Raw genomic sequence first — 13,147 nt, forward strand, 5'->3', positions numbered from 1 at the left:
CTATTCTTACTAAAACATTATTCTGAAAAGACTAACGGAAAAGTTCTTTATTTTACTCGCTACTATATTATGAAATAAATTGTTCACGACATCGCTTAATAAAACTATTCACTCTATTTAATAATTTACACCGATCCTTTATGATATATATATTCTTCAATTAAACTAAGTCCTATTACGGGACTATATAGGTGAGACTGCAATGAGGCAGAGTTCATTCGTAAAACCTGTAATATTTCATATTTCCCTTGAATTCAAATGGCGTGGATGATAAGTACGGCCATCAACAATAAACATTATGTATACTCTTCTTGATATTGATGGGACGTTCCAGTTTAATTTCTAAATGTTAACACCAATTTCTCACTATGATGGCTTTGAATGGACGACGTAATGTAATTATAGATAAATAAAAAAAAGAAGATTTGGTATGATTGCCAATGAAACAACTGTCCAGAAGAGACCAAAATGACACAGACATTAACAACTATATGTCACCGTACGGCCTTCAACAATGAACAAAGTCAAAAAACGCTTTATTCGTCTTTGCAGGCAAACCAGGGAGTTGTAAGAGAAAATGTCACAAAAATGGTAAATGCAAGAAAGGAAGATGTAGATGTAAAAGAGGATACACAGGAGATGGCATTAACGTTTGCTCCAGTAAGTAACGTTTACTTATATGAAAAAGGGCATCATGCTACAGCCGATTGCAATGAGTGTATAGGTATATCTAATACCTGTGGTTCGCTTGCTTGCTAGCTGAACAGTGAAGTCATTGTTAGGTACGATAAACCACCCTCTTTTAAGAGTAGACTAGTCCGACAGATAAACAATCTACCTGTCTGTATGACTAGATGTTTTCAAATTGAGGATAGTATACTTTACCTAATAATGACTTCACGGTTAACCACATATATTAGATATACCTACGTATACACACTCAATGCAATCGGCTGTAAGTGTATATCAGCTGAAGACATTTTGAATTCGAAAAATTTTGATTTGTCCACATCTGAGGATGACAATTTCATCATAGTGGACTAACGGGAACCGATGGTGTATTTAATGCATAATATTTCAAATTATATAAGACTTTAACCGAAGGCAGTTAGCTTTAAAAAGAGAGAAAGAAAGCAAGTTAAACATGTCAAAAAGAAATCAGAAAATGGGATATAAGTTCCAATGAGACAATTCACAATGTGTAAATATTAAAATTCATAGATCAAGGTAAATGTCTTGATTTTGGTAGACAATTTTAATTGTTATCAGAGTATAATTAAATATTGTTAAAGGAGATGGAAATGCATACCATACATATTTATATATATTATTAATGGAAAATAGTATCTAGTAGATAATGTGCATGTTCATGTAGTAAAAAGTAAAAACACAAAAATACTGAACTCCGAGGAAAATTAAAAAAGGAAAGTCCAAAATCAAATGACAAAATCAAAAGTTCAAACACATAAAACGAATGGATAACAACTGTCATATTCCTGACTTGGTACAGGCATTTTCTGATGTAGAAAATGGTGGATTGAACCTGGTTTTATAGCTAGCTAATGATTACATTGACTAGTTTTAGTTTAATTGTCATATAGTTATCAACGAAAATTTGTTAAAACGTGATTCTAACAACTGTATGATATTTAAAAATTTGTTGTTTCTTTTAATACTCATATGTTCTGTATATACTCTATCACCAGAAAGCTGTACATGTTCAGCGAGCGGCGATCCACATTACAGGACTTTCGACGGACAAATATTACATTTCATGGGAACATGTAAATATACTTTGTCCCAATATGTTAATCCAAAAAGTACATGCAGATTCAATGTTCAAGTCAGGAATGAAAACAGAGGAAACAAACGTGTCTCATATACAAGATCTGTTCATGTAGTCGTCAGAAACACAAAGATTGACCTGTTGAAGAATAGAGTTGTCAAGGTAATATCTTAAAACTCAATATATCAAAGAATAGATAGTAAAAGAGTTAAATACTTACTCCTTTAAAAGGAAACATAAATGACCACGTACAACTAACAACGTAATGGGAAAAAAGCCTACCAAATACAACTAAAAGACAAACAAGTTAACAAATCACTATAAGCATTGGTTGCATTGCTTGTATATCACTTCCTCACGATAACCACTGGTTTTTGGATAGGGTTGTGCTGTTAAGTCTTTAGGTTTCTACGTTGTGTTTTATAATCTCTTTGGTATCTTTCAACTCTTTTATTTTGACATTTTTACAAGACACAAATAGGCCGGACTAAAACGATACTAATTTGATAGACATAGGGCTGTTTGTCCTGTTGCATGCATTTTTGTTAGTTGTATTTCCGTTGAACTAGCTATCAATAACTGCATGTACTCATATATTTGTACGTATTGTCTTTTTTTTGGGAGGATGTACGGGTTTTAATCATAGTTGAAGACAGTTAAGTTACAGATAGGTGCATTAATGTTATCTGGTTTTTGGTTGATAGTTGTGTTTTTCATTCCACATCTTATTTTAATTTACTTAGATACACCGAACATAATTTGCCTAGAACTCGCGGCGTCTGGGAAACGTTCATAATCAAAGCCTTTTACAAAACAGAGACGCGTAAAAAAGAGGCATAAGATACAAAGGGAACACTTAAACCTATAGGTGGACGTAACCAGACAATGCAAAGGCAAAAACAAGCCACAACAAACAAATAAAACCAGAAACACATAGATTAAGAAACATGACCTCCACTACAAACAGGGGATGGAACCAGATGCTTCTGTTCTTTATGCAAATATAATTTGGTAAAAAAATATCACTCGATGATATGACATTTTCTCAAAATTGCGCCATTAAAACTGACAACATGATAATCAGAACTTAACCATTGAAAAACCCTTTGTCCAGAAGCCTCCCTGTGGTCAGTAACCCTTTATCAAGTAAAGCATGATAGGAAACATAAGCTATTGAAAATCGGTATATACTCTGACTTTTGCGTTATCGGTATGTTGCTTTTTTAGGCTTTTCTACCTCTGGAATAGATTACCTTAGCTGTATTTGGCAAAACTTTTAGGAATGTTTGGTCCACAATGCTCTTCAACTTTGTACTCTATTTTGCCTTTTAAACATTTTGTGATTCGAGCGTCATTGATGAGTCTTTTTTAGACGAAACGCGCGTCTGGCGTATATATAAAATTTTGATCCTAGTATCTATGATGAGTTTATTGCTACATAGAAATAAAAGTTCACATTTGAAACGCTAAATTCATCCCGTTTGTCTCAAAATTATTAAAATCAGTCAGCTACTGAAAGTGTTATAATGTTAGATGTAAAGATTAAAATATGAATGACGTAAGAGATAGATTAAATAAGTTGGGGCAATTATAGTATAATTGACCTCAAAAGGTAACAAAAGTAACTTCAATTGTTTTTGAATTATCATTGATATGGGCATAGTTATAAACTAACTGTTTACAAAACTTTTGAATGTTTGAAATACTAAGGCCTTTCTACCTCAGGAATATATAACATTAGTTGTATTTGGCAAAACGTTTAGGAATTTTGGTCCTCAATGCTCTTCAATTTCGTACTTTATATGGCCTTTTAACTTTTTTGGATTCGAGCGTCACTGATGAGTCTTTTGTAGACGAAACGCGCGTCTGGCGTATATATCCCACACAATTTATTCCTGGAATATATGATGAGTTTATTTACTTTGTAAAAATGGAAACCTCAACAAGAATGAATATACATTTTTGTTATATCACTAATTCATATGTTGTTTTATGGTTAACAATGCGTCAAAACAGGCATGACCTAGAACAAAACCACATAAACAGCCGTTATCATTCCTTCAATAAGTAACATAGTTCTATAATCAAATACGAATATTATTCAATTTTTACGTTGTTTTTATGATTTGTAGGTGGATGGAGTTAAAAGATATCTACCATATACAACTGGATATTTCAGTATTATAAACTCAGGACGTTATGTAAGACTGAAAACTACATGCAACGTCATTATTACATGGGACGGGAGAAGTGCAGCAACCATATCGGTACCAAGTCATTTAAGCCAGAATTTAATTGGCTTGTGTGGGAATTGTAATGGTATTAAAGATGATTTTAGGACAACAGATGGTTTGGACGTGCGCACAAAACGGGACAAGTTTACGCTTATTGGTGAAAGTTACCTGATTAGAGAGGGCAAGGACGAAAAGTAAGCGTTCAAGTCGTATAATCATACATAAAGGAGATATGGGGTAAAATCACTACATGTAGCAATCTAAGAAAAACATAAAAAAATCAGAACTTAACACAATAGCACGAAACAATAATGAATATCTACAAAGGAATATAAGGCTAACACCGTTGTCGGCCATTATAAATAATGTCCGAACAAACGTTTTCCATACATATATATATATAACCTTTATAAATGCTTAATTGGTAGTAGAATATGTTTTCCCAATGACAGAAGAATATATGTAGACTAGATGAGACGAGATTTCAAAACATTTTGCTTCATCAAATGATTTTTCGTTGTTTTCTCTCTCTGTTTTTTCTCTTGTCTATTGATTGTCATATTATTTGGTCATTGACGAATATACCATTGTGTATTACATGAATATTGAATATATTGATAGGATGTAGTGTATATAACGCTATTTTCTATGCAAGTAATGGATAAAGCTAGCTATAAAACCAGGAATTCTCCAAAATTGTCTACATAAGGAAATGCCTGTACCAATTCAGGAATATGACAATTGTTTTCAATGTGTTTAATGAGTTTGAACTTTGATTTTTTCCATTCGTTTAAATGGCTTGACCTTTGATTCTTCTGTTGGATAATGGGCTATTTTTTTGAAGTTTGATATTTGTTATTTAACTTCTTTTTTTATAGATATTTCTTCATTGATTTCTTTTTTTATAAATTATAAAAACTGTTATAAGTTTGTGTCTATGCCGACTTGTGTTTTTCAACTTAGGTGTGGTGTGTCAGCCCCACCGGATCCTTGTACACCAACACTGAGAAACAAAGCGACAAGAAACACCGTATGTGGGCGGTTAAACCCAGCTAACTCTAGGAGCCCATTTAGAGATTGCTCACAAGAAGACATGGCATTAGTTCAGGATATTTATGACAGTTGCATATATGACTATTGTGCATATAGTGACCAACCAGACATATTAAATACAGTTGTTTGTGAAGCTGCTGAAGGCCTTGAAGAAAGATGTGAAAACATGGGTTTTGATATATCATGGAGAACAAAACAGTTTTGTCGTGAGTATGCCATTCAAAATTTGTAATCAAGTGTATACTTAAAAGAAAAAAAAATGCTTTCAGAGCTAACTGTAAAAGGTGGTACAGAACTCTCTTCAAATCCGCTGAACGTTTTAATTACTTTCTATTCTGAGGACAGATTAAGCTTCTCAATGATAAAAATAAGTGTCACACTGGTGTATATCCAATAAAATTTCTCCGATAAAGTGTGTGGTTTCTGTTTTGTTTGGAATTTTTGAAAAAAAGGGTCATAGTAAATTTGTCAAAGGGTCATAGTAAATATTTTGTCGAAAATTAATGAAAAGTGAACGAGCCAAATTAATTTTAATCAAGATGTTTTGTACCCCATCTTAATGATTCTTATGATTTCAGAAAAACTAGAAGCTTAACAATGCTTGTACACTAAAACATCATTAACGTTCAACTTTTTAAATTTGTGCAAAATAAACCTATACAGTCATTTTATCTTTTAATACATAATGCATGATATTATATCTGAATATGCGACTACCTTTATTTGTTTTAAATAGCTTTTACATGTGAAGACAATATGGAATACAGTAGTTCTGTAAGTGGATGCCCAGCCACATGCGTAGATTTAGATGCCCCCAAAACATGCAAACTACCACCATCAGAGGGATGTCAGTGTAAAAAGGGATTTGTACTCAGTGACAACACATGTATACCAAGAGCTCAGTGTGGTTGTAGGTTACCTACCGGTGACTACTATCCAGTAAGTTGATCAATTTATAACGCATAAAATATATAAAGCGTATAATTTGGGGGAATATATACTCATCAGACTGATAACTGTCACTGAATCGGTTGGAGGGTCAAACCAAGAAGCATTTACGAACCTAAATAGCGTGCTAAATAGGCTTGAACAGTTCATGTCTTAATGGTTTTGAATTTTCAACATTTTAAATGATATATTTTTATAAAACATAATATTTTTAACTTTATTATTATTTCAATTGAAAGACTTGTTCATTTCGGTATGGAAGGCCATCATTTATACAGCATAATTTAGTAATTATAATCTACCGCGTAAAAGATAAGACTAGAGAATTAAAAAACTGAAAAGACTATCGTTTTTTATTTCCCAATTTAAATTCTAAACTCATTTGAGTGTTTGATAATATTCAGTTTCGTTTTTAAAGTTGAAAATGCATGTAAATAACAATTTTGTCTTTTTGCAATCAGATTAATACAGAAATTACATCTAGAGATTGTCGGACGGTGTCCAAATGCGTGGCTAAAAAGGGTTACGCAAAAATGCAAGTCATTAGACGGCAAAGATGTCACAGGAATGCACAATGTAAACTACTCAATGGCGTTTATGATTGTGCTTGCGAAGAAGGTTTCAAAGGAGATGGAATCAAAAAATGCAAAGGTATTGCTATTTTATAAGTCTTAAAAAACGTTTTAAAACACGGGTTTGGAAAATTGTCCTTAATAACATATCATAATAAAAGCATACAAGTTGTCACAAAATACTGCATCTCAATTAAAAAAATCGACGTCATAATTAGAATTAATTATTAATAAAATAGTACTTCGGAGACAAAATTCATGAAAAATTATTCCACAAGTATAAATACGTGTATTATTATGTGGCTAACCTTCGTTTTAATCAAGATTAAAGATAGTGTAAAGTAAGTTTAAATGGATAATCTAACAAATAAAATTGAGAAAGGAAATGGGGAATGTGCCAAAGCGACAACAACCCGACCATAGAGTAGACAACAGCCGAAGGCCACCAATGGGTCTTCAATGTAGCGAGAAACTACCGCACCCGTAGGCGTCCTTCAGCTAGCCCCTTAGAAAATATGTATACTAGTACAGTGATAATGGACGTCATACTAAACTCCGAATTATACACAAGAAACTAAAATTAAAATCATACAAGACTAACAAAGGCCAGAGGCTCCTGACTTGGGACAGGCGCAAAATTGCAGCGGGGTTAAACATGTTTATGAGATCTCAACCCTCCCCCTATACATCTAGCCAATGTAGAAAAGTAAACGCATAACAATACGTGCTTTAAAATTCAGTTCAAGAGAAGTCCGAGTCCGATGTCAGAAGATGTAACAAAAGAAAATAAATAAAATGACAATAATACATAAATAACAACAGACTACTAGCAGTTAACTGACATGCCAGCTCCAGACCTCAATTAAACTGATTGAAAGATTATGTCTTCATCATATGAATATCAGGCACAATCCCTACCGTTAAGGGTTTAGTATCATACTATCGTAAAATATATGAGAAGAACCCGTGTCATGCCAACAACTGTGTTAAGTTCCGATGCAAAGACCCTATTAGTGAATCAATATTAACGTCAAAATATGCAATCTTTAATGACCTGACAACAGTATCGTAACTATATCCCTTCTTAATAAGTTTGTTTAAAGGTTTTTTAAGCTTTTGATGTGAATACTGACATTTTTGTGCTTTGTAAAGAATATTACCATAACAGATTGGATGTGAAATACTTGAACATATAAGATGTCTGCATGTTGAGTTATATTTACGAATTATTTCCTTATACCGATGATAAAATTAAGTAAATGTTTTGACTAGTTTGTGATATCGAAAACCCTGGTGTAATAATTTTTCAGTAATACATAAATTTCTCTCGCTAAAATCTAATACGTTGTTACATATATCAATCACTGAAATATACATTTTTGTCGAAACACAATCTTTTGATGCACTGCCAATTTTGGTTCTTTTTCTGATTTTTGAAGTTCAAAACATCTGAAGAAATCAAACATCATCAAATAACGATACGAATGAAAGACATATCTCATTTTTCTGACTTGTGTAGGCAGTTTTCAAAGAAAATGGTGGGTTAACTCTTGTTTTATCTCCAAACAGACACAACGACAATACTGTAACTGATATTTATATCTCCTTAAGGTGGTATGGGAGTCTAAAATAAAAATGATAGAATTTGTTCATACTTTGCCAAAAACGTAGGATCTTTCAATATAAGGTCAAAAATATAATAAAAATGTAGGTCACCGCGCATTTTCTCAAGCTACAGGTTGTGACAAAATGACATATTTTGTATGGATTATACAGGAAAAAACACCATTTTGTGATAAGAAACTAAACAAAATGATAGAAATTAGGAAAAGATAGTTTTCAGACAATGCTTTGAGAATATAAAAAGAAAAGAATGGGTCACCGTACGTTTTTTACGGCTAAAATACAAAATTCCATGTAGATTCCTTCAGAAAATGCACTGTTTTAGAGTTACCTCCCCTTAAAATGCCAATTTAAAATCATTTTAAAAAACAACAAAAAATAATCTACACTTGTAAATATGTCAATATTCAAGAGTTATATTCTTATAAATTGGTTCTTTTAAATGAAAATTCACATTAGATATATCTGCATTCCTGAATCAAATTTCGCTACCTTGATAGAAAATCTGGACTTCAGATTCTCCGTTTTTTACAATCCAAGATGGCAAAAGACACCCATACCACCTTAATCAGGTAAATTATTTGATAAAAATAAAAATGACAATTCTTGTGATTTATACTTTGCAGATTTAAATAATAAAAATATCTGTATTCAAAGGGAAGCCAGAAACTGGTATAGAGAAAGTAATCTGTGAGGGCTTAAAAGGTAGAATATCATGTCCAAGGAAGAAAACGATACGAATTTTAGAGGCAACATATGGGAGAACTGACATGAGCACGTGTAAAGACCCAAGAGTGAAAACGACGTCATGTTCATCTAACAAACCATTACCTATAATAAGAAAAACTTGTGATGGAATGAAATCATGCATGGTCTCAGCAAATAACGGCTTGTACGGCGATCCTTGTGGTGGAACATACAAATACGTTTCTGTTCGATACGTCTGTGAAGGTATTTCTTAAACTGTTTAGAATGCACATAGTCACATTTATCAAGATAATTTGGCAATGTGCTTCGTGTGTTTTGATATGTATATTTATTTCAGTTTGTGTTTATACAAAAAAGTGGCAAAAGATACTAGGGTGACATTTATAACTCAAAGATAAATTTACAAATGCATGAGGAAAAAACTAGAAACAAGAGACAGCCAAAAACCCAAAACAATTGCAATTGTCGTATGTTTTGATAAACTTTTGGCAAACTTTATTTAAATCTAAGAAAATATTAATAAAAAAATCATTGGGAGTGTAAATCAATTTATTGAAATCGGTTATTGATTACTTTTTACTAACTTTAAAACAATCATCTATGAAAATCAGAAGTGATTAGTTATAATGAAAAAAAAAAAACCACTTGATTCTCCTTGAATAAAGAAGTACATAGGATAAAGTAAAATCACAAAAATACTGAACTCAGAGGAAAATCCAATCGGAAAGTCCATAATCACATGGCAAAATCACATCAAAAACGTGACAAGAACTGAAATTAATCTACACGATCATCCGTTTAGACCATAATGTGTATGTTTAACAGTAGCTAAGTGTTGAAGGTTACTAAAGTGTAAAGATAATATTTCCTGACTGAATTATATAGAAAGATAACAGATTTATAGGAAATGATTTTTATCGACGAGAGTAAAAAAAACATTCGATAGGGAATATACAAACTAACGTCGAATATTTGAATAAAATATATGCATAACATTTTTACTCTAATCATTAGCTATTATTAGTTATTACTTTCAATATACATGTAGATTAATTTCATTTAACAGAAGTATTATAGACGTTATAAATATGTATAGTTACTGAGAAGTAATTATGTTTTCAATAGCAACGGGACCAAAATGTGGATCAAGTGTTTGTCATCCAAATGCCAAATGTCACAGAGGTCGATGTGTATGCAGAAAAGGATTTGTCGGAGACGGTGTAAATAGCTGCACAGGTATACAATTTATTATTTCATATATTTAGTAGAACAGATAGTCAAGGAAAAGGAAGTGCTTGACCATTCAATCTTTTTTTGTGGCGTTAAATTTAAATAAAGTCGAGAACTGCATATAAATACCATATTGTATTGTAACTAAATAGAAATTAAAGATGCAGTAATACGTCAGTCTTATTAAATGTTAAAAAAACTGTTATGGTGAGTTTCTTTCCGTAAGGTTACACTAAATATTTGTTTTTGACACAGTTATTTTATTCTTAAAGCGTATAAAGTAAGACAAACAATTTGAGGAACGTTCGTATTTTCAAAACTCGTTAAAAGGCATAAATTTAAAATATCGTAAACACAAATTGCCAATGCGTTGGCGCCATGATTTAAGTTATATATATTTATAATGATTGGTGTGATTATGATTATGCACTTGAATTTATATCAAGGCATAGCTCCCGCATATAAAATAACCTCTTTTTTTATTTAAAGCATGCCACCTTAATGAACTTGTAAATACAAGTAAACGAAACATAGGATAACAAAATGGTTTTCTGTAAAATAATGTTTAGTATTAAGGTAATGAAGTAACAGAATATTTTTAAAAATTTTTGTTTTTGACTATTTGACTACAGGAACCTGTACCTGTATTGCTAGTGGAGATCCACATTATAAGAGTTTTGATGGACAAGTCATTCACTTTATGGGAATATGTACTTATACCATGGTCAAATCAACATCCAATGACAAATGTGGTGGTTTTGAAGTTCAAGTGCAGAATGAACACCGTGGTGCAAACACAAAAGTCTCATATACACAATATGTTTTGGTCAAGTTAGCAGATGCTACAATTCGGTTAGATAAAAAGAACGTCGTATTTGTAAGTAACTGATTTTTAAGGAACATGAAAAACGGTTTACTTTAAAACGTTTGAATAGCTTATATTGTCACGTTCTGTCTATTCGGTCATGGAATTAAACCAAATATAGATAATATGATTTAGAATGTTAAGTTTTGGTTTTCATGTACATGCATAAAGTCAACAGTAGTATACTGCTGTTCGAAAGTCATAAATCGATTGAGAGAAAACAGATCCGGGTTACAAACTAAAACCGAGGGAAACACATCAACTATAAGAGGAAAAGGGCGAAACGACAGGCACACTAAAGTGTAACAAAAGACCAAACGCTAATGTAACACACACATAAACGAACTATCAAATAACAACTGCCATTTTCCTTACTTGGAACAGAACATTTTAAAAAGAACAACATTACAAAACATGACTACAGTACAAAAATTTGCAAGAACATTCAGGACAGAGAAATACACCAATAAACAATACAATACAATACATGTCGACATGGTAATAATCAAAAGTATCAGTCTTATACTTTAATACGCCAGACGCGCGTTTTATCTACATAAGACTCATCAGTGACGCTCAGATCAAAATAATCCGAATCAACTTTTGGACAAAACAAAGTAACTGTATTAAAATTCAATTCGATAATAGATAGAACACATAGAACACATCATACTTTACATTTTTCAGTAGAACTCTTGACTGTAAACGGTGACAGATCACTGTCACAATCAATCTTCGCAAGTTTGTTATGCTACACGCCATTTTTTAAAACTTCGAATAGATTCAGTTCAGATCAATTAAGAGACTCAACTCATCAACCGTATATGTTAAATCCGCTATAATTGATTTGCATATTTAGATAAAGGAAGATGTGGTATGAATGCCAATGAGACAACTCTCTATGCAAGAGATAATTTATAAAAGTAAATCATTACAGGTCAAGGTACGGCTTTTAACACGGAACCATTGGATCACACCGAACAGCAAGCTATAAAGGGTCCCAAAAAATACTAGTGTAAAACAATTCAAACGGGAAAACCAAAGGTCTAATTTACATAAAAAAGAGGGACGAAAGATACCAAAGGGACAGTCAAACTCATAAAAACGGGAAACGAGAAACACGTATGAATTACACAAACAGACGACAACTACTGTTCCTCAGATAGTTTATTATCAATGATATTATGATATTATGTTACAACTTGAATAAGAATCGTTCAAATATAGTTTCAAATAATTTCAAAAAACGTTATTTTTAAGGTAACCCAAGATAATCTTCTTAAACAATAATAACATTGACACTACCAATGCCTATTGCATCAGATCCGCGTTCAACATTTAATATTTCTCCAGCGATTCTCGCAGCCAAACAAATGAAATACAAAACCAAATTTTAAACGACCTGACAAACCTAAACAAGTGGGTTTTTTTCACGACAGTACCGATTTATTTGCTACATGACTGTTTTTACATTTCAAGACTAATATATGATCAATAAAGTATTAAGTAATAAAAATGAAGGTACCAACATCAGATGCACATTTCTAAAATAAGTGTCTCTTCATGGATCTCATAAGAATGTGATCTGTTGGGACATGTAAATGATTTCTTCGTTGTTGGTTTTTTTTGTTGATATTACTCTTGCTAGTCATATTTTTATAATGTTACAATGTTTCTATGTATTAATAGGTTAATGACGTTCAGGTTTATACTCCATACTCTTGTACAAACTTTGAAATTACCACTTCCGGTAGATATGTACGGCTGCAAACAAAATGTAACATATTGATTACATGGAATGGTGCCGGTACCGTGGCAGTATCTGTTCCAAAGAGTTATTCGGGAATTGTCTCTGGACTTTGCGGTGATTGCAACGGCAAGAAAGACGATTTCAGAACAGCAACTGGCGAGGATGTTAGTCTCAAGAAAGACAAATTCGAACTAATTGGACAAAGCTATACAGTACCAGGAATCTATGAAACAAAGGATAAAAAGTAAGTCAATGCAATAATAACAATTCACCTTTGTAAAGTCCCCTATACTGGGGTAAAGGAGAAACGTAAATGCAACTTACCCATTTTATAAAAGCTCAATATTAATTTCTATTCTCTTTTGTCTATTAATGTGG

The 13,147-nt window shown here is 32.3% G+C and overlaps 1 protein-coding gene across 1 annotated transcript in view; it reads left to right on the top strand.

Annotated features, from left to right (window-relative positions):
- LOC143069040 (uncharacterized) overlaps positions 1-13,147 on the top strand; it is a 71,105-nt gene that overhangs the window by 23,415 nt on the left and 34,543 nt on the right. Inside the window, exons 24-33 of the mRNA XM_076243474.1 lie at positions 553-660; positions 1,707-1,948; positions 3,919-4,214; positions 4,984-5,279; positions 5,810-6,012; positions 6,483-6,672; positions 8,874-9,167; positions 10,050-10,160; positions 10,787-11,031; positions 12,709-13,013. Of these exons, the coding sequence (XP_076099589.1) occupies positions 553-660; positions 1,707-1,948; positions 3,919-4,214; positions 4,984-5,279; positions 5,810-6,012; positions 6,483-6,672; positions 8,874-9,167; positions 10,050-10,160; positions 10,787-11,031; positions 12,709-13,013 (2,290 nt within the window). The remainder of the gene's footprint in view (positions 1-552; positions 661-1,706; positions 1,949-3,918; positions 4,215-4,983; positions 5,280-5,809; positions 6,013-6,482; positions 6,673-8,873; positions 9,168-10,049; positions 10,161-10,786; positions 11,032-12,708; positions 13,014-13,147) is intronic.

The sequence above is a fragment of the Mytilus galloprovincialis genome, chromosome 3 (genome assembly GCF_965363235.1).
Source record: "Mytilus galloprovincialis chromosome 3, xbMytGall1.hap1.1, whole genome shotgun sequence".
In the NCBI taxonomy this organism is placed as follows: domain Eukaryota; kingdom Metazoa; phylum Mollusca; class Bivalvia; order Mytilida; family Mytilidae; genus Mytilus; species Mytilus galloprovincialis.